This window comes from Mixia osmundae, assembly GCF_000708205.1.
Source record: "Mixia osmundae IAM 14324 unplaced genomic scaffold scaffold_13, whole genome shotgun sequence".
Taxonomy (NCBI): domain Eukaryota; kingdom Fungi; phylum Basidiomycota; class Mixiomycetes; order Mixiales; family Mixiaceae; genus Mixia; species Mixia osmundae.
Genome location: NW_014575551.1, coordinates 161,375 through 179,405, shown reverse-complemented (window position 1 = coordinate 179,405; position 18,031 = coordinate 161,375). Strand labels below are relative to the sequence as shown.

Genomic DNA, 18,031 nt, shown 5'->3' with positions numbered 1-18,031 from the left:
AAGGGTGTTGTTGGCTGGACGTGCGTCGTCGAGAGACGTGGCAGCGGCGACGAGGTGAGGCAGCTTGGGTGGGCCAGATGAGGAAGGCTGCCTCTTGCGTGGTGCTGCGGGCATACACTCTTTGCTCTCCTTTCCCGTCTCTGCCTTGCGGGTCTCCTCACGACTTCGCGTCTCCTCGTGGACGGACGAAAAGCGAGGCGCGGCGAGTGCGCGACGGGTTCGCTCGCTCTCCCATCTCAGCTGGTTTGTCTGTCTGTCTGTCTGTCGTATCCAGATCATCGCACACCATGTCTATGCAATGCGCTCGTCGTCAGCCGTGAACGGTCGCGCAGCACCGAGCAGTCGGCATTGCAACCGTTGCCTCACTCTGTCATCGCCATTGAGCTCCCCGATCGCCACTCTGTTCACCGTCCACGATCCGTACAAGCAGCACACAGACGCAGGAAGTCATGCTCAGCTTACTCGCATTCACAACGCTCGCCTCGTTCGCGATGGCCGACTTTGGTGTCAAGTTCGATGTTCGTACCTCGCAAGGCTGGTTCTTGCCGTCAAAGGGCACAGCGTCGACCACTCAGTTCGCGCTCAATGGCGAGGTTCGTGCCGATGGTACAGGAGGATGTAAGTCTGCTGAATCTTGGTCGCGCGTCACTATGGATGTTGACCTACGCGCAGCAACTGCGTGCGGTGCATCAGCATGGGGACCTATAGGCGCAAAATATCATACAGACGGGCCTGGAAAGGGTATGCCCAACGCTCACTGATTCATCTGCTTGCTGACGAATCTCACAGGTCCGGGCTTGGTATGCACCGTGCCCCGTATTGCCATTGTCACCGCGCTGACGTGAACTCCCGAAGCTCTACGCTGCCATCAATCAAGGTAAAGAGTGTGCGCTTCGCTGATCTCATCAAGCTCATACTATCGCAGAGGCTTTCGGAAGTGTCCACGGCAGCGGACCAGCATGCGGACTGTGCTTCGAGCTGTCGCCGGTCTCTGGCAGTGGTCAGGAACTTGCTGATCAAGCTCTGACCTTTGAGATCATCGATAATTGTCCCGTGGGATCGGGTAGCGATCAGAACTGCGGTCAGTGTAAGGGCACGACCAATGCTGCCTTTTCGAAACCGACTCACTTTGACATCGCTAGCGATGGTGCGTTCTGCCTTTGCCTGTCTGTCCTGCGCCCTGCTGACGCTCAAGTAGCCATGTCGCCTGAGCAATACGCTCAATTCTACAACGGTGTGACAGATGGCTCAAACTGGCGTTCCATCAATTTCAAGAATGTTCCTTGCAATCCAGACACGAATCCCAAGTTTGCAACGCTCAGCTGGGGATGTAACGGCTCATGCAAATCCGAAAACATCGATTCGTGCGTGGACATCAATACTGGTAGATCCGTAGAAGGCATGCCGGCCAGTAGCGGCATTCATCGCCGCATGACGCCTTTTCCAAGCAGTGCATTTCACTATCACGGTCGTCGACGCCATGCAGGCCATTGAGGCAAATCAGATAATCACAATTTGTGCGTTGTGCCAAAGTATTGCATAGCAGCTGGTCTGCTGTCTGCGCATCGGGCCATTCAGTGTAGACGCCGAGCGTTCGGACCGTGAGCACAGAGTCAAAGACATCGCGAGTGGACTGGCTGGGCCACCGCCAAGGAGCTTGAGCAATATGCGCCGAGAATTCACACTTATCGCCATGTCACAGCCCTATGGTTGCAATGACAGTCTATGCGAGACCTGCTCGTAAAAACATCTTCGTCTTTGCCTACTTGTCAAGTGAACTGACGGGAGACATGGTCATGCGCTTCTTGTGCAAGCCAGAGTAGTGATCCGCCACTTCCGTTGAGACGAGCTTGCCCGTCGTGGCATCCGTGCAGGCATCGAGTGCGTTGTTGAGCTTACATCCTGATGCACAGCCCCAAGAGCGCGTGGTGAAGAGCGGATTGACTGATCTGTCACAATCGACGAGCTCGAATTGAACTGTGCGTGTGTTGTCAGCTTGGTCTTATGCTATGTGCGGGCGGTGTACCTTTCTTCCAATTTGATCCATAAGTGATGCCTTTCGTGAAGGTGGCATACTGCTCGGCATTCATCGCATCCGTTGCAATGTCGAAATGGAATCTTCGATAAACCAAGGTTTCAGCTCAAGATGGCACCGTAGGCAGAGAAAGACTCACTCTTGACCGAAAGCGGTATTTGTAGAGCCTCGACACTGACCGCAATTCTTGAAGTTCTGCGTGCCAACCGGGCAGAGATCACAGATTTCGAATGTCAGAGACTGATCGCAGAGCTGCGTTTGCAGGTCAAGTCTGCGTCGCACAGATCAAGAGAGGGATCGACTGACCACTTCGTCCGCATCGGAGATCGGCGTGATGGTGTAGCATTTGCCACAGGCCCAGCCCGGCCCATTGACTGGCGAGCTGGGTAAGCAAGAGCTTTGCAGGTTTCAGATTGGCTTGCCTGCTCCAAAGGCGCGCTGATTGATTGCGGCATAGAGCTGCGCAGCGTCAGTAGGCTGACTCGGCCATGATGGATCAGCTTACAAAGCCAGGTCCTTTGCCAGGTCCGTCCGTATGGAACTTTTGACCAGGACCTGCCCAGCCAGCCATGCCGCACGCAGTGGCTGCGAGGAGTATGAGCCGGCACAAGGTACCAAAGCGAGCACGTACAGCCATACGAGCCATCTGCCTTGATCTCGTCGTTTACTACAATGCGTATCAGTGCATGTTGACGTTTGCCCAATCAGATGACTGACAAACAAATTGTGTGGTTGAGGCATAGCCGGACGATGGCATCATCCATCCGCCGTCGAGCTGCGTGTCGAGCTTGAGTCCGAGCTGGGCCAGCGAGCCGGACGTGACAGCGAGTAGCACGAAAGTGTGAGAGATCATCCTTGCCGTAACACACAGATGGCGACAATTTGCAAGCTTTGAGTAGTTTGCCAATTGCTGAATAAGATGTAGCTAGTCGCCAAAGCAAAGGGTCCTTCCCCTGCTAGAGTTGTAGTGCTACACCGCACATCTCGAAGCGCTATATGATCTGCAAGGGCACGACGGGAAGTTGTCGAATGCGAGGCGCAGCGCGATAAGACAAGGTGATGGCCTACTGCCATCGCGCTCTGGCTCGGTCCAGCAAGGTGTCAACCTGATCGAAACGAGGTCTTCCGCGCCTGAAAAGCCTACGAGGCGCAGCCTGCATGGGCGGCGGAGAGCTCCATCTGGGCTTGGGCGGCGGGAGGTGGCGCTTTGGCGGCGGTCGACCGGTCAACATGAGATACGCAGACGCTCTCGCCAACTCGGACCTGTTTCCTTCGACGCAAACGAAAGTAGCAGCTCCATCTGGAGGATCTACCGACGTGCTCATGGCAGTGTTGGTTGTGATAGGCCAGGCGCAAGCGTCTGATCTATCTGCTGCTGCTGTGCGCGATTTGGGCGAATCCGGCTTCATGCCGAAGCATCCTGCTCGGTCGATCGAGAGCTTGTGAGGAATATGTGAGGGCTTGTCTGCTGCTCTCCGAAGCTTGCTCGGATCTGGTTTGGTCAGCTTGTGCGGTCGGCTGCCATGCGATCGTATGCGTGTAAGGTTTGTCTGACTAACACGGCGTTGACGAAGCTGCGTCGCAGGTCGGATCTTTACGAGCTCTACGGGCGCTGGCGGTACCAGCACAAAACTGTCATCGTCCTCTCGCAAAGTCGGCGAGAGCTGAGTTTGACGCTCAAGCCAAGTCACTCGCCGCAAAGAGCGCGCGATATCCTCGATTCGCCGAGATATTGGCCTCAGGCGAGCATCATCGAATGCCGAACCGCGCTGAGGTTTGTAGACGATCGAAACCCGATTCTGAGCCTTTTGAGTTCTCGTGCGTTGTCTGAAGAGCTACGTGAGCGTCATGAATGCCATCGAGACTGCGCGTACGAACAGATGTCGCTTGCTGTGATTGCGGCTGATTGACAATGTCCTCCTCTCTTGTGCATCCTTGGCAGAATCGATAGAATCGACAAGCTGAAGGGGAGCATCGTGTTCGATCGGGAGACCGAGAGTCGCAGAAAGGCGATGCTTGTCCGTCGTTATTGCAGTCTCGCCATCGACGACGACCAAGCTGAATCGCTGACGAAGGTCATCTGAGAAGCTGGAGAACGTTCCTTCTGTAGGCACTTTCAGCTGTGGTGCGGTAGTCGCAGACCTGCTGGAGCGCGAAATCGGTAACGGCTTTCTACTTTGCGGTGGACATTCATGTGACGCTGCAACCATTCCGGGGTAGGTCTCGTACGTCATAGCCTGTACTGAGAGCGTAGGATCATCATGCTGATGAGCGGCGGCCGGCTCACAGTAGCCTTCCGAGACAGCAACGAGGGCCTCTGGAAAGTGTCGAGTGTCTGCGATCGAGAGTTCGGCAAGCGTACTGTAGACGATCTCATAGTGGCCTTGTGGTGGCGCCGATACTACTGAAGGCATCGAGAAGAACGCTAGATTCAGATGGTAAGAAGAGGGAATGTCTCATGTAGGGCAATGTCAAGGTGACTGAGTGATGTCACAGCACGCGCCTCGCGCGACGTAGATAGATAGATAACAGACCGACGCCTCGTCATCAGTCGAGCACGATGACTTCGCAGCTGTCTTCCAATGCTAATTTGATGCGCTTGCTCGAAGCTACGTTGTCTTTCTTCTTACGTGCCTGTAACGGCTTTGATTCAGCTTGTGCCGAAGTCTCCCTCTTCAGCTTGGGCCTGTCTAATGCTCGCTTGGAAGATTTCACAGGCTTTTCGTCAGTACTGGATTTGCGCTTCATCAGTGGACTCGGCCGCTTCTTGTTCGCGGGTAGCTCCTCTTCGCTTTCGTCGACCGTGTCATCTTGCGAATCATGAAAGTCTTCGCCCGATTGCACGACTGCGCATAGCTCGACGGGCACGCCAGCAGTGAGCAAAAGATCGATCCAGACGTGCTGCGTCTCCGACAAGCGGTCGCCAGGTCCTTTGACTTCGACAAATTTGCAGATTGATTGCTCTTCGTTCCACATGCAGAGGTCGGGAATACCTCCCACGCGATGTCCGTACTCCTCGGCGAAGACGGTACAGATGGTTTCGAGAGCTCGACCGCCCAAGCACTGCAATGCATCAGTCAGCGCTTGTAATCCACTTGCACGATTAGTAATGACATACCCGAACAATAGCGAGGAGATCCTCGCGTGTGTATCCCCATCTGACGCCAATGCACCAGGAATTACGGGGCCGCTCGCGATCGTCAACGGCAGAGAGAAGCGCTTCAGCCTGGCCGTCTGCGATGGCCGCCAGTCGCTCCTTGACCAAACCAGCACGGACAATACTGAAAGCATCCGTTGCAAGATCGAGCGGGGCAGATTGATAGGCGGTCTCGAACACGCCATCGACGGGCGCAAAGAGGACGTCCCAGAACAGCAAGCCGAATATGGTCGTCAGGATTCCATTCTCGCAATGAAAGCCTTTGAAGCCTTGGCGCTCGTAATACTCGAGCGAGAGTTGTTCGACGTTGACTTCAGCGCCGTCCATGGCTCGCCAGCTACTCTTCTTACCCGTCTCGCCTTCGCTGAGCTTCTCGCCTTCGAGTGTTCGTCGGGTAGCTGCGCGCAAGCCAACGTAGTTGAAAGTATGCTTCCTGATGTCATCGAGCTTCAGCAGGGACTCGAGTCGCATGATCCGTCGCTGGAGTGCGTGTTTGTATATGATGTGCGTGAAGGGATCTTCGAGACCGCGCAGACAGATCTTCAATGCTTGCTTCCGCCGACGATCTTTGTCATCGTCGAGATGATTCATGATCACCAGAGCCAATCTCTCGTACCAGGCACCGCGTTTGCCGCGTCGAAAGCATTTCTGTGCGAGCAGCGCTTGTAAGCATTCAACTTCGAGCTGATACTCCTTGAGCTTCGACAAGATCTGTGCGCCTTTGTATACGACACGCGTGAGAGGCCAGGCTGAATACAAGTTATCAGCAGTAGGCTCGAGCAGGATGTGTGAGACTGACCAGGATGGAAGCGCTTGCGATAGTATGTCAGTCGATCGTCTATGTCTTCCTTCTCAAGCTTGATACGATCCTCCTCTTCGGCAAGATGTACCATCTGCTTCCAAGCCGGCCAGACAGCTTCCCAAACTCGCCTGCCTTCGATGTAGCCTTGCGTGCGCCATTCTGTACCCTTTCGCTGTGCCCAAGTCTCCGAAAGCTCGCCCAGACAATCTTCCATCTTATGCTCAACTAGCAGCGCCTTTTCGTAATCGAGTAGGCTCCTCCTGCTCTTGAAGATATTGAAAGAGCGCGAAATTTGATATTCCGGATAGTTGCGTAGCTTGAATCTACTCAATAGAGATGAAGTGAGAGTGCCCGACGACAGCACGCTTGAACGATGAAAGATGAGATGGACGCGGAGAAAGAGTGAGACGACAGTATGATCTAGCTCGATGCATGCGCCTAAACGAGTCAACACTGATTGACGCTGTCAGTAAGCGCCAGCCTGCGAGCGAAACGCCCACCTTTTGCAACCATGATCTCGCCCTGACAGAGCGTTCTGCCCTTTTCGTCAAACTTGAGACTCAGCTGTGGACTGCCACTTGTTTTGGTTTCTAATGAGGGAGACCGCTTCGGCAGAAAGGATAGCGTTGTCTGAGAAGTAGCCGATCTGGAGAGTGCTTTGATGATACTGTCGCGCGTCGTGCCTGACTTAGAAATGCGCATCTCCTTTGCAATGAGCTTGAGCTCGTCGAGACTAAGCATGGCCAGCAATGCAGGCAAATCGTCCTGCTCCCGCAGGACTTGCTCATCTCGTGCGAACCGCACAATGGCTGGATCGTCATTCCTCTTGGCACCCGGGCCTAGTGTACGCGCCCATTCGGGTAGCTCTGCTTGCGAGCTCGTCGAAGGACTAGCAGATGGCGCGCTCTGCATAGGCCTTGGCGCTGGACGACTTGGCGGACGCTGAGGCGAGTCATCTATCGAAATGGGTTCGCCTGCATTGCCGCTTGTCAAGAAGCTGTCGTCTCCCGCCATAACGCTTTCTATCGTTCGCACGCGCTCTGGAGTAGCAGGTGCAGCAGGCCGACGGCGAGCAGCAATAGCAGCGCTGGCTGTGCGAGAAGGACTGACAAGAACGATGGGGTTGAAGTACGTCGTGCCTGTGCCCATCTCTGGTGCAGGTGTGACTTCCCGGTCAAGACCAGGCGAGGCTTCTGGCAGTTCTGAGACCGGTTGGCTCAGCTCGTGACACGCCCGCGCGACATCTGCAATCTCGTCTGCGTAGCCTATCTGACTTGCTCTATGCCAGACGTGCTTGCGTATGAAGAGCCTCACAAAGAGGTATCGCGCTTCGTCTTGACGAACAAGCAATGACCACGCGTCAGTCATCGTGATGCGACAGCGTGTGAGGACGTACAAGACAGCGCAGACCAGCGGGATAGGACGCGAAGCTCAGTTTCTGAGAAGAGGAAGCTCTCTGAGCGGAGTACGACGTCCAGCATCTCCTCGAAAGCTTGGACGTAGATTGATATCCGTTGCTGAGGGGGTAAATCGACAATCCTGTCGCTCGAAGGCGAGTCGCCTGATGACGTACAGGGGGCCTGCTCATCTTCTGCTCGTGATGTCGGCTTGAGCGGTGTCGTAGGCTCGGGTAGATCGCTCATGAGGACATCGTGCGGCGCGAGAATGACAAGGACAAGCGTCGCGACGTACTTTGACTCGAGGCGCCTCATCGATGGTAGCAGACCACTCAGTCCAGATAGCTATCGACCGCGGGGGAACCTTCACCGACTGCTTCTGCTCATGGCCGACCGAAGATGGCAAGGGCAGACGAGAACACATCATCAAATTGCTCTCGCGAGATCCTGGCAACTATGAAGATGCTCCTCGCGAGGGTGTCCGTAGGCTTCTAGAGATCGTGCTCGACAGGAAGATACCGAGAAGTGAGAAGCTTGACACAAGCAAGGTGGCATGGCTGCGTTTGTCCACCACCGTTGGGACGAACGCGCTCCTGGAGAGGCAAGGCTCTCGGCATGCGCTGCTCATCACCAAAGGCTTCGGCGACCTGCTCCAGATAGGCAATCAGACCCGCCCCAAGATCTTTGATCTCAACATCCGGCGGCCGCAACAGCTGTACGACCATGTAGTCGAAATTGACGAAAGAGTGAGCCTGGTCGGATATGCTTATGATGCGAAAGCTGCGGAAAGAGCCGTCCAGTTCGACGAGACCGGCAAAGTCAAGCGGCACTACGATGGTGTCGAAATGGACAATGTCGTGCAGGGCATGAGCGGGGAAGCTGTCCACATCCTCAAAGCTCCAGGCACGTCATGTGCAACTCCTCTCGCCATGTACTCACGCATGCTGTAGACTCGGAGCTCGTGAGACAGCAGCTACAATCAGTCTACGACAACGGCATCAGAACGCTTGCCATAGTCTTCATGCACTCGTATACCTTTGCAGACCATGAAAAGCTTGTGGGCAAGATAGCGCACGAAATGGGCTTCACTCACGTTTCGCTGTCCTGCGAGGCAATGCCAATGATCAAGGTCGTGCCCCGAGGCATGTCCTGCACTGCCGATGCCTACCTCACTCCTGTACTGCAGTCCTATATCGACGGTTTCTTCGGCGGCTTTGACGAGTCGCTCAGGCGGGGCGTCGAAGATCGCAACGCAGACGCAAAACGCACGACAACCGTCGAGTTCATGAATTCCGATGGCGGCTTATCTGACGTCAAGACCTTCTCTGGTCTCAAGAGCATCCTCTCCGGTCCAGCTGGTGGGGTCGTGGGTGCTGCATTGACAAGCTGGGACGAGAAGCAAAGGCAGCCGCTCGTCATGCTCGACATGGGAGGCACTTCCACAGATGTCTCCCGCTTCGACGGCCGCTACGAAACCGTGTTCGAGACTGTCACAGCTGGCATAGCTATACAATCGCCGCAGCTTGACATTAACACAGTCGCAGCAGGTGGTGGCTCGCGCTTATTTTGGCGCAATGGCATGTTCGCAGTCGGACCTGAATCAGCAGGAGCTCACCCTGGGCCTGCATGCTATCGCAAGGGTGGCCCGCTAGCAGTGACGGACGCGAACCTGGTGCTCGGTCGGCTGATACCGAAATACTTTCCGAGCATCTTCGGCGAGGACGAATCGCAGCCCTTGGATCCTCAGGCAAGCCAAAAAGCTTTCAAAGAGCTGCAAAAGACAGTCAATGACGGTAGCGGTAAAGATCTGTCGCTCGAGCAGGTAGCAGCCGGCTTCATTCGCGTTGCAAACGAGAGCATGTGTAGACCAATTCGCTCTTTGACAGAGATGAAGGGCTATTCGACAGCAAAGCATATCCTTGTCTGCTTTGGCGGCGCCGGTGGACAGCATGCCTGCTCGCTCGCAGCAGCTCTGGGCATTCGACGGATTCTCATCCATCGCTATTCGTCCTGTCTGTCTGCTTATGGCCTATCGCTCGCCGATCGCGTACTTGAGCGTCAAGAGCCAAGCTCGGCAACGCTATCCGATGAAACAATATCATCCTTGACGTCCCGTCTTGCCAAGCTGGCAGAGGCCGTCATGCAAGGACTAGAAGAGCAGGGCTTCGAAAAGAGCAGGATCAAGATCGAGCACTATCTCAATCTGCGATACAATGGAACAGATTCCGCCCTGATGATACAGCAAGAACAAGAGACGGATCGATCGGGTTGGCAGAAAGCGTTCGAAGACGAATACCGACAGCAATTCGGCTTTTCGCTCAAGGCGCGCGAAGTCATTGTGGATGATATTCGTGTGCGCGGCGTTGGTAAATCCTTCGACACCCTCGGCAAGTCTGTCTTCGAGGAAGAAAGCGAGACGACCTTCGAGACTGTGCAATCGAGCGATGCCGCAGAAACGAGCGAGTCATACTTTGACGATCACGGCAAGGTCTCAACGCCAATCTATCTGCTTGGAAAGCTCAGACCGGGCCAGAGCGTTGAAGGGCCTGCATTGATCATCGATGACACTCAGACACTCGTCATTGAGCCGAAGACTATCGCCAAGATTTTGCAACGGCATGTGATCATCGATCTCTAGTCATCGTCTTGCTCGATCGCATCGTCTGCTCGCTCAAAGAGCGCAAACACGTCACGTATCCTACCACGCCTGGATCAGCTAGTCCTTCGTGCAGCCAGACTGCACGCACCTTCCCGCAGACCTGGGATCGAGGTCTTGCGCGTACGTAAGATGCCGAGTCATCTTGGTTCGATCGCCCATAGCACCGTAGAGTTTTCCAAGCATGTAATGCACATTGAACTCATCTGGCGCTTCGTCTTTCAGATCGAGCAGATCTCGCAATGCAGGCTGTGAAGTCAATTGATCAGAGCTGCTGAAAATGAAGCAAAGTCGACCGACCTCGAATTGACGCGTTGCTATCCTTGCTTTAGCTCGTCTGAATTTGACAGCCTGGGAAGTTGGCGCAAGCAGGCAAGCAGCATCGTACTGCTCAAGGGCTTGCACGCGCTTGCCAAGCTTTTCGAGTGCCATGCCGATACAGCAGACGAGCAGAGCATTGCTCGGATTGATAGACGCAGCTCGACGGAAGTGATATTCAGCCAACGTGAATTTGCCGGTTTTCATGTAGGTATTGCCGAGACCGTACCAGGCACGATAAGAGACCCTATCCTTCTTGACGGCTTCACGATAGAAAGAAGTTGCGTGCTCCCATTCCTCGAGCGCGAGGGCTTCGTGACCGGCGAGCGTATAGGCCAATATGCACTCTGGACTTACCTGCAGAGCTCTTTTGAAGCATTTCAATGCGCTTTGATGGTCTTCGCCCCAAGAGAACACGTTTCCTGTCGCTATCCACGCTTCTGCGGACGAAGGCGCGAATGACATGACTTCTTGAGCGATGAACGACAGCGAAGCTGGCTTTTGCAGATGCCAGAGCAAGCTCGAGTAGATATCCATATGCTTAACATGGTACGGTGACAGCTCGCGTGCTTTGGCAAACGCGCGGTCTGCTGCGGTATAGTCGATCGATTCGAAACGGGCAAGAGCTAGCAGTATCCATGCTCTGAATGTGTTGCGCTGTTCGCACGGGAGAGCAAAGATGGTGCTGATGACAGATTCGCATTCGTACTTTGCCAAATGAGATTGGGCTTGCGCAAAACCATGGACGATGCCCTTTAGCCAAGATGATGCGCCTTCGAGCTGAACCGGACCTGACTTTGCTTTAGTTTCCGGTTTGATCAGTTCTGGCGAAGAGGCGCTATCTACTTCTGAATGATGTCCGTTCGTCTGTTTGGCCGTGTCCTGCGAGGTTGAGCTTTTGTTGTCGCTGCGATCGCTTCTCTTGGGTCGCTTGAGGTCTCGCGTGTCAGAAGGCAGCCTCGAAGTCTGCTTACTTTCCAGCCTGCCGGGCGCGACTTCCCCAGATCCGGCAGAGATGACACGATGAAGGCTTGTTTTGCGTTGTTGTGGGCCAGATCCATCAATGTCTGGCATGAGGTGGCTCGAAGGCAAGTTGAGTCCGACGCCGAGTGTTTTGCGATTGCCGTCCGGGCCTGCTCGACTTGGCCGAGGCAAAGAGGAGTCTATCTGGAAATCTGGCATCATGGGCGGCGTATTGGTCTCTGAGCTGATGTTTGAGCGCGGCCGCTTCAACGGCGGTGGCGGTCGAGACACAGCAGGTGCGGGCGCAGTGGGCGTGAAGAGGGGCCCGGCAGGCAGTGTGCTTGCAGGATCGCTTCTGCTCAGTGGTGGTAATGTTGCCAATTCAGTCGTCTCGCGCACAGTCGGAGCAGTAGCAAAATGACTGTGTCGAGTCTGCAATAGCGGCTTGACCTGTGTTGCTGCAGCGGCTGATGTCGCCATGTTGAGATAGGACATGTCGAACGAGTTCGAGAAAGAGTCGTTTAATCCGAGCTCGTTGCCGGTATCAATGGGCGCGCCGGGATGAGGCAGGCTGAAGACGGACTGCCAATCCTTTGATCGCGTGGCAGGCCTTTTAGCCTCTGCCCATTGCGTTGTGGCGGAAGGTGCAGGTGGCCGAACGCTCGGTCCAAGTACTGCCTCGAGATGAGGCGGTCGACCCAGCCGACATAAAGCCTCGTAGGCGTCCCAACAGTACCAGCAGGACTCGAGCGCATCACGATAATGCTTGACAGCTTCATCTGGCTCTTGCGCTTCCTGTGCAAGCTGGCCGAGCTGGAAATGTATACTCGCATCTGTCGGGTCGAGCTGCATTGGCAAGTCCAGCTCCACTGTCGCGGCAAAAGCTCGGTGAGACAGGCGTCAGACTTGAAGGCACATGACGAACCTCTGTCGTCCACGAGCGTCTCGGGGTCGGCAATGCTAGTATGCAAGAGGCTCTGTCGCTTGGCCGCAGACAGGACAGCCTGCCCTTCTTTCGCGCGCCCGATGGCTCGACAAGCCTGAGCGTAGACCGTTGCACATCTCACACTGGCGCCGTACGCCGCTTCAGTGGCCTGATGACCTGGCTGTTTGCCCGCCCGACGCGAGAATGCAGGCGTGAGGTGTTGCGTCGAGCTTGATGCCCATGTCGACGTACTCGCCCCGCTCTGGCTCGCGTGGACTTGAGTATTGTGCAGCAGATGTAGGGCTGCGTGAGGCTCTGCGTCGACGACGAGACATCGTGCGAGCCAGAAAGTTGCAATCTCGTCGCTGGGTCGCAGTGCGTGTAGCTGCTCTGCGAGGAACAGGGCCGTCTTGTCGAGTTTGACATGCAATGCTCTGGAGATCAACGCACGCAAGAGCAGCGCAACGCTCCGTCCGAGCTCATCTGCGTCGGCCATGCATGCGCCAGTCACCGGTCACCTTGGTTTGGTGCAGGCGCGCTTCGATTGACTTTGGCTTTTGCCCTTTGCACGAACTGATCGCTTGCAAGGCACCCAGACAGGACACAGAGCGTCTTCGAGACTGCTAGCGCTTGTCACTGCTCGCTTGTCAATCGCTCAGCCAGCAGACTCGGCAGTCACCACGGGCTTTGACTGCAAAGCACCGCCAGGCACGCAAATTTTCGGCGTCGAGTCATAGGCAGATCCTGCAGCGATGTGCGGCATCTTTGGAGCCCACAACTACGATGGAGACATCACTAGCTTCAGGGCAAAAGCACTCGCACTCTCTAGAAGGCTACGGCATCGAGGTACGCTCAGGCAGCTTATGCAATGTCGCGCTTTGCTCAGTCTCTTGGCACCGCTGCAGGTCCAGATTGGTCAGGATGTGTGATGACAAAGGACTCGATACTCTGCCATGAGCGACTCGCCATTGTGGGCGTCGGTGCGTTGTGACCGGGCTCATGCGAGGGCCAATCTGAACGATCATGTCCTTATCACAGATTCGGGCTCGCAGCCGTTGACGACTGAGGATGGCAAGCTCATCCTCGCAGTCAACGGGGAGATTTACAACCATCGCCAGCTTCGTGCCGGTCTGAAACAGCCCGCGACGTTCAAGACGCATTCGGACTGCGAAGTCATCCTGCATCTCGTCAGTCGCGTCTCCCCTTCAATCACTCTTGATCTCTGAATCATGCTCATCCAGTACAAAGAGCACGGTACTGATCTCTGCGGCATGCTCGATGGCATGTTCTCCTTCCTCTTGCTCGACACAAACGTCACTCCATCTCGCCTAATCGCTGCCAGAGATCCTATCGGCATTACGACATTATACCAAGGCTGGAATTCAGCCGCACCTCAGACAGTCTACTTTGCTTCTGAACTCAAAGCGCTCCACGACGAGTGCGATCATGTCATATCGTTCCCGCCTGGTCACGTCTACGATTCTGCGACCGGCAAAACAGAGCGGTATTTCCAGCCTACCTGGTGGCAAGGCGACTTGTCAGACGACGCGATTCCCACTCAGCCCGCCGACCTCAAGCTGATCAGAGATACCTTGGAGTATGCAGTCAAGAAGCGACTCATGTCAGAAGTGCCTTATGGCGTTTTGCTTAGCGGTGGCTTAGATAGCAGTCTGATTGCGTCCATTGCTGCCAAAGCGACCGATCAGGTGGCCGCTGCACAGTCTCGCGCATCTAGCCGAGGTCGATCGTCTTTCGATAGCAAGACAAACCGCACCGAATCACCCAAGGGGTCCTCAATGGGCTTAGTTGGCGTTGCGCCCGGCGAGGATTCCTCCAGTCTGACCGCCTGGCCCAGATTACACTCCTTCTCTATCGGCTTGCCGGAATCACCAGATTTGCTCGCGGCGAGAAAGGCAGCAGAATTTCTTGGCACGGTTCACCACGAATACACCTTTACCGTTCAAGAAGGGCTTGACGCCATTCCCGATGTCATCTACCACCTCGAGACGTACGATGTGACGACTGTACGAGCCAGTACACCAATGTATCTGCTCAGTCGCAAGATCAAAGCCATGGGCGTCAAGATGGTCTTGAGCGGTGAAGGATCGGATGAGATCCTGGGCGGCTACCTCTACTTTCACGCGGCGCCGGATGCCAAGTCGTTCCACCAAGAATGCGTCAAACGTGTCAAGAATCTACACACGGCAGATTGTCTGAGAGCAAACAAATCGACAATGGCTTGGGGCCTAGAGGCCCGCGTGCCATTCCTCGATAAGCAGTTTTTGGAGGTAGCGATGAACGTCAGACCGGAAGAGAAGCAATTTGGCAAGGGACAGCAGCAGCAGACTGACGCTCAGGGAAAGCCGATCATGGAGAAGTACATACTGCGCAAAGCATTCGATTGTATCGCAACGGACGGACGACCGTACTTGCCCGATGACATTCTTTGGCGACAGAAGGAGCAATTCTCGGATGGCGTCGGCTACTCGTGGATTGACGGGTGCGTATGCATAGCAACCTCTGTGCGCTGCTGACAGTCCCGTTTGATCGTACAGTTTGAAGGAACATGCTTCCCAAGTCGTCTCTGATGATGCGCTCAAAAACGCAGCGCAACGCTATCAGATCGACACACCCACGACGAAGGAAGCCTACTATATCCGCGAAGTCTTTGAAGGTCACTTCCCGACAGAAGCCGCAGCAAGGACAGCAGTCAGGTCAGTGGATCACGAGGCTCACGCGGCGTTGGCTGACCTTGTGCCGCAGATGGATACCGAGGAAAGATTGGGGCATGGCTGAGGATCCCAGTGGCCGCAGTGTTGCTATCCACGAGAGCGCATACAAGGGCAAAGCATAGATCTCATGTTGTCGAGCGCAGTGCATCGCTAGCATTGCCGACGCGGGGAGCTCGCGGGGAAATAGTGCCTGGCGGCACCGTCTCACACTCATTTCCACGCTGGCCAGATGCGGTCTGCTCCAGCGCAGCGCAAGAGGAAGCAACTCAGTGCGGCAGATTTACCCTGGAAGCGTGTCAAGACTGGCTTCGTCAGTGGAGCGGAAGACGAAGTTGCAGGCGGTCTGCTGGATTTTGAAGAAGTCGATGATGTGCAAGTCATCACCGAACTCGACGAGAGCGGCAACAAGCACTTTCGCTTTCTCGTCGTGCGTAGAGCTTGGCAAATGCAACAATGTTCGCTGACTTGAGGTTTGCCCAGGCGGAAGCAGAGCCGGAGAAGGAAACAGCAACACCGACTGCAAAGCCGTCATCGATCAAAAAGAGGACAAAGGACACCAAGGCAGAGCAGATACGGCACGAAGACGATACAGCCTCAACGTCTGCTCAGCCTGATGATGCTGAGCCGGCTTCAGGCACAGCAGATGCAGACCAGCTGCTACGAGAGTTTGACTTTGCTCACTTGCCTGGCTATGTGCCACAATCCCTTCATCCCGCGCTGGCACATGCCATGCTCGAACTCGGCTTCAGCAAACCTACTCCTATCCAGAGAGCTACATTCGATATCATGCTGGGAGCAGACGCTGTCCTGAAAGACATCATGGGCATCGCTCAGACCGGCTCAGGCAAGACGCTGGCATACGGCTTGCCCATTCTCGATCAGATCTTCAGGCAGAATGCTAGATGGCCATCTAAAGAGCAACCACGCAAGCTGACTGCGCTTATCTTGCTGCCAACTCGTGAGCTTGCAATGCAAGTCAAGACACATCTTGCTACTGTCATCACAAACGCGAGCAGCGCCGGCATCGATACAAAGGGCAAAGGCAAGGGTCCATATCCTTTTGCAAATATTGTGGCCGTCGTTGGCGGGATTTCAGTCCTCAAGCAACGTCGTCAGCTTGCTGTTGACCGAGGAATCGACATCATCGTGGCGACACCCGGACGGCTCTGGGAGATGATAGATGATGACGACGATTTGGCTCGCAAGATTGCTGCCCTAGACTACCTCGTGCTTGATGAAGCGGACCGAATGGTACAAGCTGGCCATTTCGTTGAGCTAGACAAGATCCTCGACCTCACGCGACGCGGCAACAGCAGCTCAATATCTCACGACTCATCTGCTCCTGACGTCGACATAGCCGATCAAGATAAACCAGATGATCAAGCCTTCGCAGAGCAGTCTGTCAGGCCAAATGGCAATCCTCGCATGCGCACAATGATCTTCTCTGCCACTTTGAGCAAAGATCTGCAGGTCAATCTTTCGATTCCCCATCTGCGCAATCTGCGCGCTATAAGAAAAGCGGGTGGAAGTCAAGGCGCAATAGGCAAATTGCTCGTCATTGTCATTCGGCCAGGTGCTGACAAGAAAGCAGATGATTTACTGCTGAAAATTGACTTTCGCGATCCGGATCCCGCCCTCATCAATCTCTCCTCGATGCAAGGTACCGTCGACACTCTGCAAGAATGCTTCGTAGACTGTATGATGACTGAGAAGGTGCGATTTGTCTTCAGAGACACTGAGCTCTGCTTGATCGATGTGACGCACAGGACCTATACCTGTACTACTTTCTCATTCGCTACCCTGGTCGAACCATCGTCTTCCTATCTGCCATCGATGGCATTCGACGCTTGCAGCCCATCTTCAAAGCGCTCCGCATGCAAGTCGTGCCCCTCCACTCCGGCATGCAGCAGAAGGCGCGTTTGCGGTCTCTCGAGCAGTACGTCCTCTTTCAGCCACAGCAACCAGGCTTACACTCTATGCAGATTCAAAGCAAACAAGCACGCAATCCTACTGGCCACGGACGTCGCTGCACGCGGTCTCGACGTGCCGCTAGTCGACCACGTTGTGCATTATCAGATCCCTCGAAGCGCAGACGTATATATCCATCGCAGCGGCCGTACAGCTCGCGCCGGACGCGAAGGTGTCAGCTTGCAGCTCTGCTCACCTGACGAAAAGGTTGCACAGCGTGCTTTGCTCAGGAGTATCAACAAAGGTAAGTCCATCTGCGATGGAGATGCACCGTGCTCACGCGTCTGGCAGAGAAAGCACTTGTCGAGCTGCCGATAGAGCATTCGATCCTCGAAACACTCCGAGACAGGGTGGATCTTGCTCGAAAGATAGATTCTGCTCAGCACAAGGCGAATAAGGAGACGCACGATCAAGATTGGCTACGCAAGGCGGCCAAAGAGATGGAAATCGATATCGATTCCGAAGAAAGGCAAGCCGCGTACAGTCACAATTGGAAAGAGAGCGTTCTGATCCCCGTCTGACCTGCCAGCAGTGCTTCTGACGAGCCTTCTGATCGCGGTCATCGGGGCAGTCGGATACGAAAGGCGCGAGGACAAGCGCAGCAATTGCAGGCCGAGCTGGACAGATTGATCCAGCAGCCTTTGCGGATCAGAGGCGTTTCGGCCAAATACCTCACATCCGGCTCACATGCATTTGTCGATGATCTCCTAGCCTCGAAAAGTATGTTTACTCACTCAACTCGGCGGCCACTCGCTTATGCTTCATGATAGATCACGCGGCAGTGCTTGGGCTGAGCGCTTCTACCGCCGTTGGTGATGTCAAAGCACGCTCTAGGAAGGAAAAGCCGCCGCGCGAAGAAGCGCACCATGCTTGATCTGCCGGATGCATTGTAACTGCTCGCTGCATTTGCAGACAAGAGTAAATCACGTGATCATGAGATTAGATTGATTGTCGATCTTTTCGAGCAGGTTTGCCTTTCGCGGCACGTGTCGCGAGTGCGCGCCATCTCTCGCCAGTCTTCGGAAGCGAGATTGCGAGGGTTGCCTTGTGCGTCAATGCAATATGGCCTAGCCATTCA

At 55.0% G+C, this 18,031-nt stretch overlaps 8 protein-coding genes across 8 annotated transcripts; 4 read left to right on the top strand and 4 right to left on the bottom strand.

Annotated features, from left to right (window-relative positions):
* Nucleotides 1-491: 491 nt before the first annotated feature.
* On the top strand, nucleotides 492-1,494 carry L969DRAFT_54525 (glycoside hydrolase family 45 protein; the record flags this gene model as incomplete). Its single annotated transcript, XM_014709761.1, has 6 exons — nucleotides 492-618; nucleotides 673-741; nucleotides 790-800; nucleotides 856-877; nucleotides 926-1,147; nucleotides 1,199-1,494. 6 exons carry the CDS (start codon nucleotides 492-494, stop codon nucleotides 1,492-1,494), a joined length of 747 nt encoding a protein of 248 aa, XP_014565247.1.
* Nucleotides 1,495-1,683: 189 nt separating this feature from the next.
* L969DRAFT_247889 (glycoside hydrolase family 45 protein) lies at nucleotides 1,684-2,991 on the bottom strand. Its single transcript, XM_014709760.1, has 8 exons — nucleotides 2,753-2,991; nucleotides 2,667-2,702; nucleotides 2,541-2,620; nucleotides 2,458-2,494; nucleotides 2,342-2,409; nucleotides 2,175-2,287; nucleotides 2,027-2,118; nucleotides 1,684-1,977 (listed from the first exon to the last, which is right to left on the bottom strand). The coding sequence occupies exons 1-8, from the start codon at nucleotides 2,886-2,888 to the stop codon at nucleotides 1,763-1,765; spliced, it is 777 nt and encodes a 258-aa protein (XP_014565246.1). The 5' UTR covers nucleotides 2,889-2,991; the 3' UTR covers nucleotides 1,684-1,762.
* A 108-nt stretch (nucleotides 2,992-3,099) lies between these two features.
* L969DRAFT_97080 (uncharacterized protein) lies at nucleotides 3,100-4,449 on the bottom strand (the record flags this gene model as incomplete). The annotated part of the gene is made up of 2 exons (XM_014709759.1): nucleotides 3,100-3,862; nucleotides 3,914-4,449. 2 exons carry the CDS (start codon nucleotides 4,447-4,449, stop codon nucleotides 3,100-3,102), a joined length of 1,299 nt encoding a protein of 432 aa, XP_014565245.1.
* Nucleotides 4,450-4,582: 133 nt separating this feature from the next.
* L969DRAFT_20070 (uncharacterized protein) lies at nucleotides 4,583-7,637 on the bottom strand (the record flags this gene model as incomplete). Its single annotated transcript, XM_014709671.1, has 5 exons — nucleotides 4,583-5,098; nucleotides 5,154-5,941; nucleotides 5,992-6,447; nucleotides 6,495-7,328; nucleotides 7,391-7,637. The coding sequence occupies 5 exons, from the start codon at nucleotides 7,635-7,637 to the stop codon at nucleotides 4,583-4,585; spliced, it is 2,841 nt and encodes a 946-aa protein (XP_014565157.1).
* On the top strand, nucleotides 7,392-10,298 carry L969DRAFT_90657 (uncharacterized protein). The gene is made up of 2 exons (XM_014709758.1): nucleotides 7,392-8,294; nucleotides 8,342-10,298. The coding sequence occupies exons 1-2, from the start codon at nucleotides 7,709-7,711 to the stop codon at nucleotides 10,027-10,029; spliced, it is 2,274 nt and encodes a 757-aa protein (XP_014565244.1). The 5' UTR covers nucleotides 7,392-7,708; the 3' UTR covers nucleotides 10,030-10,298.
* L969DRAFT_97077 (uncharacterized protein) lies at nucleotides 10,108-12,749 on the bottom strand (the record flags this gene model as incomplete). Its single annotated transcript, XM_014709757.1, has 3 exons — nucleotides 10,108-10,296; nucleotides 10,348-12,197; nucleotides 12,254-12,749. The coding sequence occupies 3 exons, from the start codon at nucleotides 12,747-12,749 to the stop codon at nucleotides 10,108-10,110; spliced, it is 2,535 nt and encodes an 844-aa protein (XP_014565243.1).
* Nucleotides 12,730-15,154, top strand: L969DRAFT_90653 (uncharacterized protein). The gene is made up of 6 exons (XM_014709756.1): nucleotides 12,730-13,099; nucleotides 13,159-13,233; nucleotides 13,292-13,440; nucleotides 13,495-14,753; nucleotides 14,809-14,967; nucleotides 15,017-15,154. The coding sequence occupies exons 1-6, from the start codon at nucleotides 13,006-13,008 to the stop codon at nucleotides 15,105-15,107; spliced, it is 1,827 nt and encodes a 608-aa protein (XP_014565242.1). The 5' UTR covers nucleotides 12,730-13,005; the 3' UTR covers nucleotides 15,108-15,154.
* On the top strand, nucleotides 15,002-18,031 carry L969DRAFT_250220 (uncharacterized protein). The gene is made up of 8 exons (XM_014709755.1): nucleotides 15,002-15,412; nucleotides 15,466-16,528; nucleotides 16,577-16,698; nucleotides 16,752-16,921; nucleotides 16,968-17,197; nucleotides 17,245-17,422; nucleotides 17,483-17,673; nucleotides 17,724-18,031. The coding sequence occupies exons 1-8, from the start codon at nucleotides 15,215-15,217 to the stop codon at nucleotides 17,825-17,827; spliced, it is 2,256 nt and encodes a 751-aa protein (XP_014565241.1). The 5' UTR covers nucleotides 15,002-15,214; the 3' UTR covers nucleotides 17,828-18,031.

Coding starts and splice junctions, on each gene's coding strand:
- L969DRAFT_90657 (XM_014709758.1), top strand. CDS start 7,709: ATGGTAGCAGACCACTCAGTCCAGATAGCTATCGACCGCGGGGGAACC. Junction 8,295..8,341: donor CCACATCCTCAAAGCTCCAG/GCACGTCATGTG, acceptor CGCATGCTGTAG/ACTCGGAGCTCGTGAGACAG.
- L969DRAFT_90653 (XM_014709756.1), top strand. CDS start 13,006: ATGTGCGGCATCTTTGGAGCCCACAACTACGATGGAGACATCACTAGC. Junction 13,441..13,494: donor GCGAAGTCATCCTGCATCTC/GTCAGTCGCGTC, acceptor ATGCTCATCCAG/TACAAAGAGCACGGTACTGA. Junction 14,968..15,016: donor GCAGCAAGGACAGCAGTCAG/GTCAGTGGATCA, acceptor CTTGTGCCGCAG/ATGGATACCGAGGAAAGATT.
- L969DRAFT_250220 (XM_014709755.1), top strand. CDS start 15,215: ATGCGGTCTGCTCCAGCGCAGCGCAAGAGGAAGCAACTCAGTGCGGCA. Junction 16,699..16,751: donor ACTGTATGATGACTGAGAAG/GTGCGATTTGTC, acceptor TGTGACGCACAG/GACCTATACCTGTACTACTT. Junction 16,922..16,967: donor CGTTTGCGGTCTCTCGAGCA/GTACGTCCTCTT, acceptor CACTCTATGCAG/ATTCAAAGCAAACAAGCACG.
- L969DRAFT_247889 (XM_014709760.1), bottom strand. CDS start 2,888: ATGATCTCTCACACTTTCGTGCTACTCGCTGTCACGTCCGGCTCGCTG. Junction 2,288..2,341: donor TCTCCGATGCGGACGAAGTG/GTCAGTCGATCC, acceptor CTGCAAACGCAG/CTCTGCGATCAGTCTCTGAC. Junction 2,119..2,174: donor AATACCGCTTTCGGTCAAGA/GTGAGTCTTTCT, acceptor GGTTTATCGAAG/ATTCCATTTCGACATTGCAA.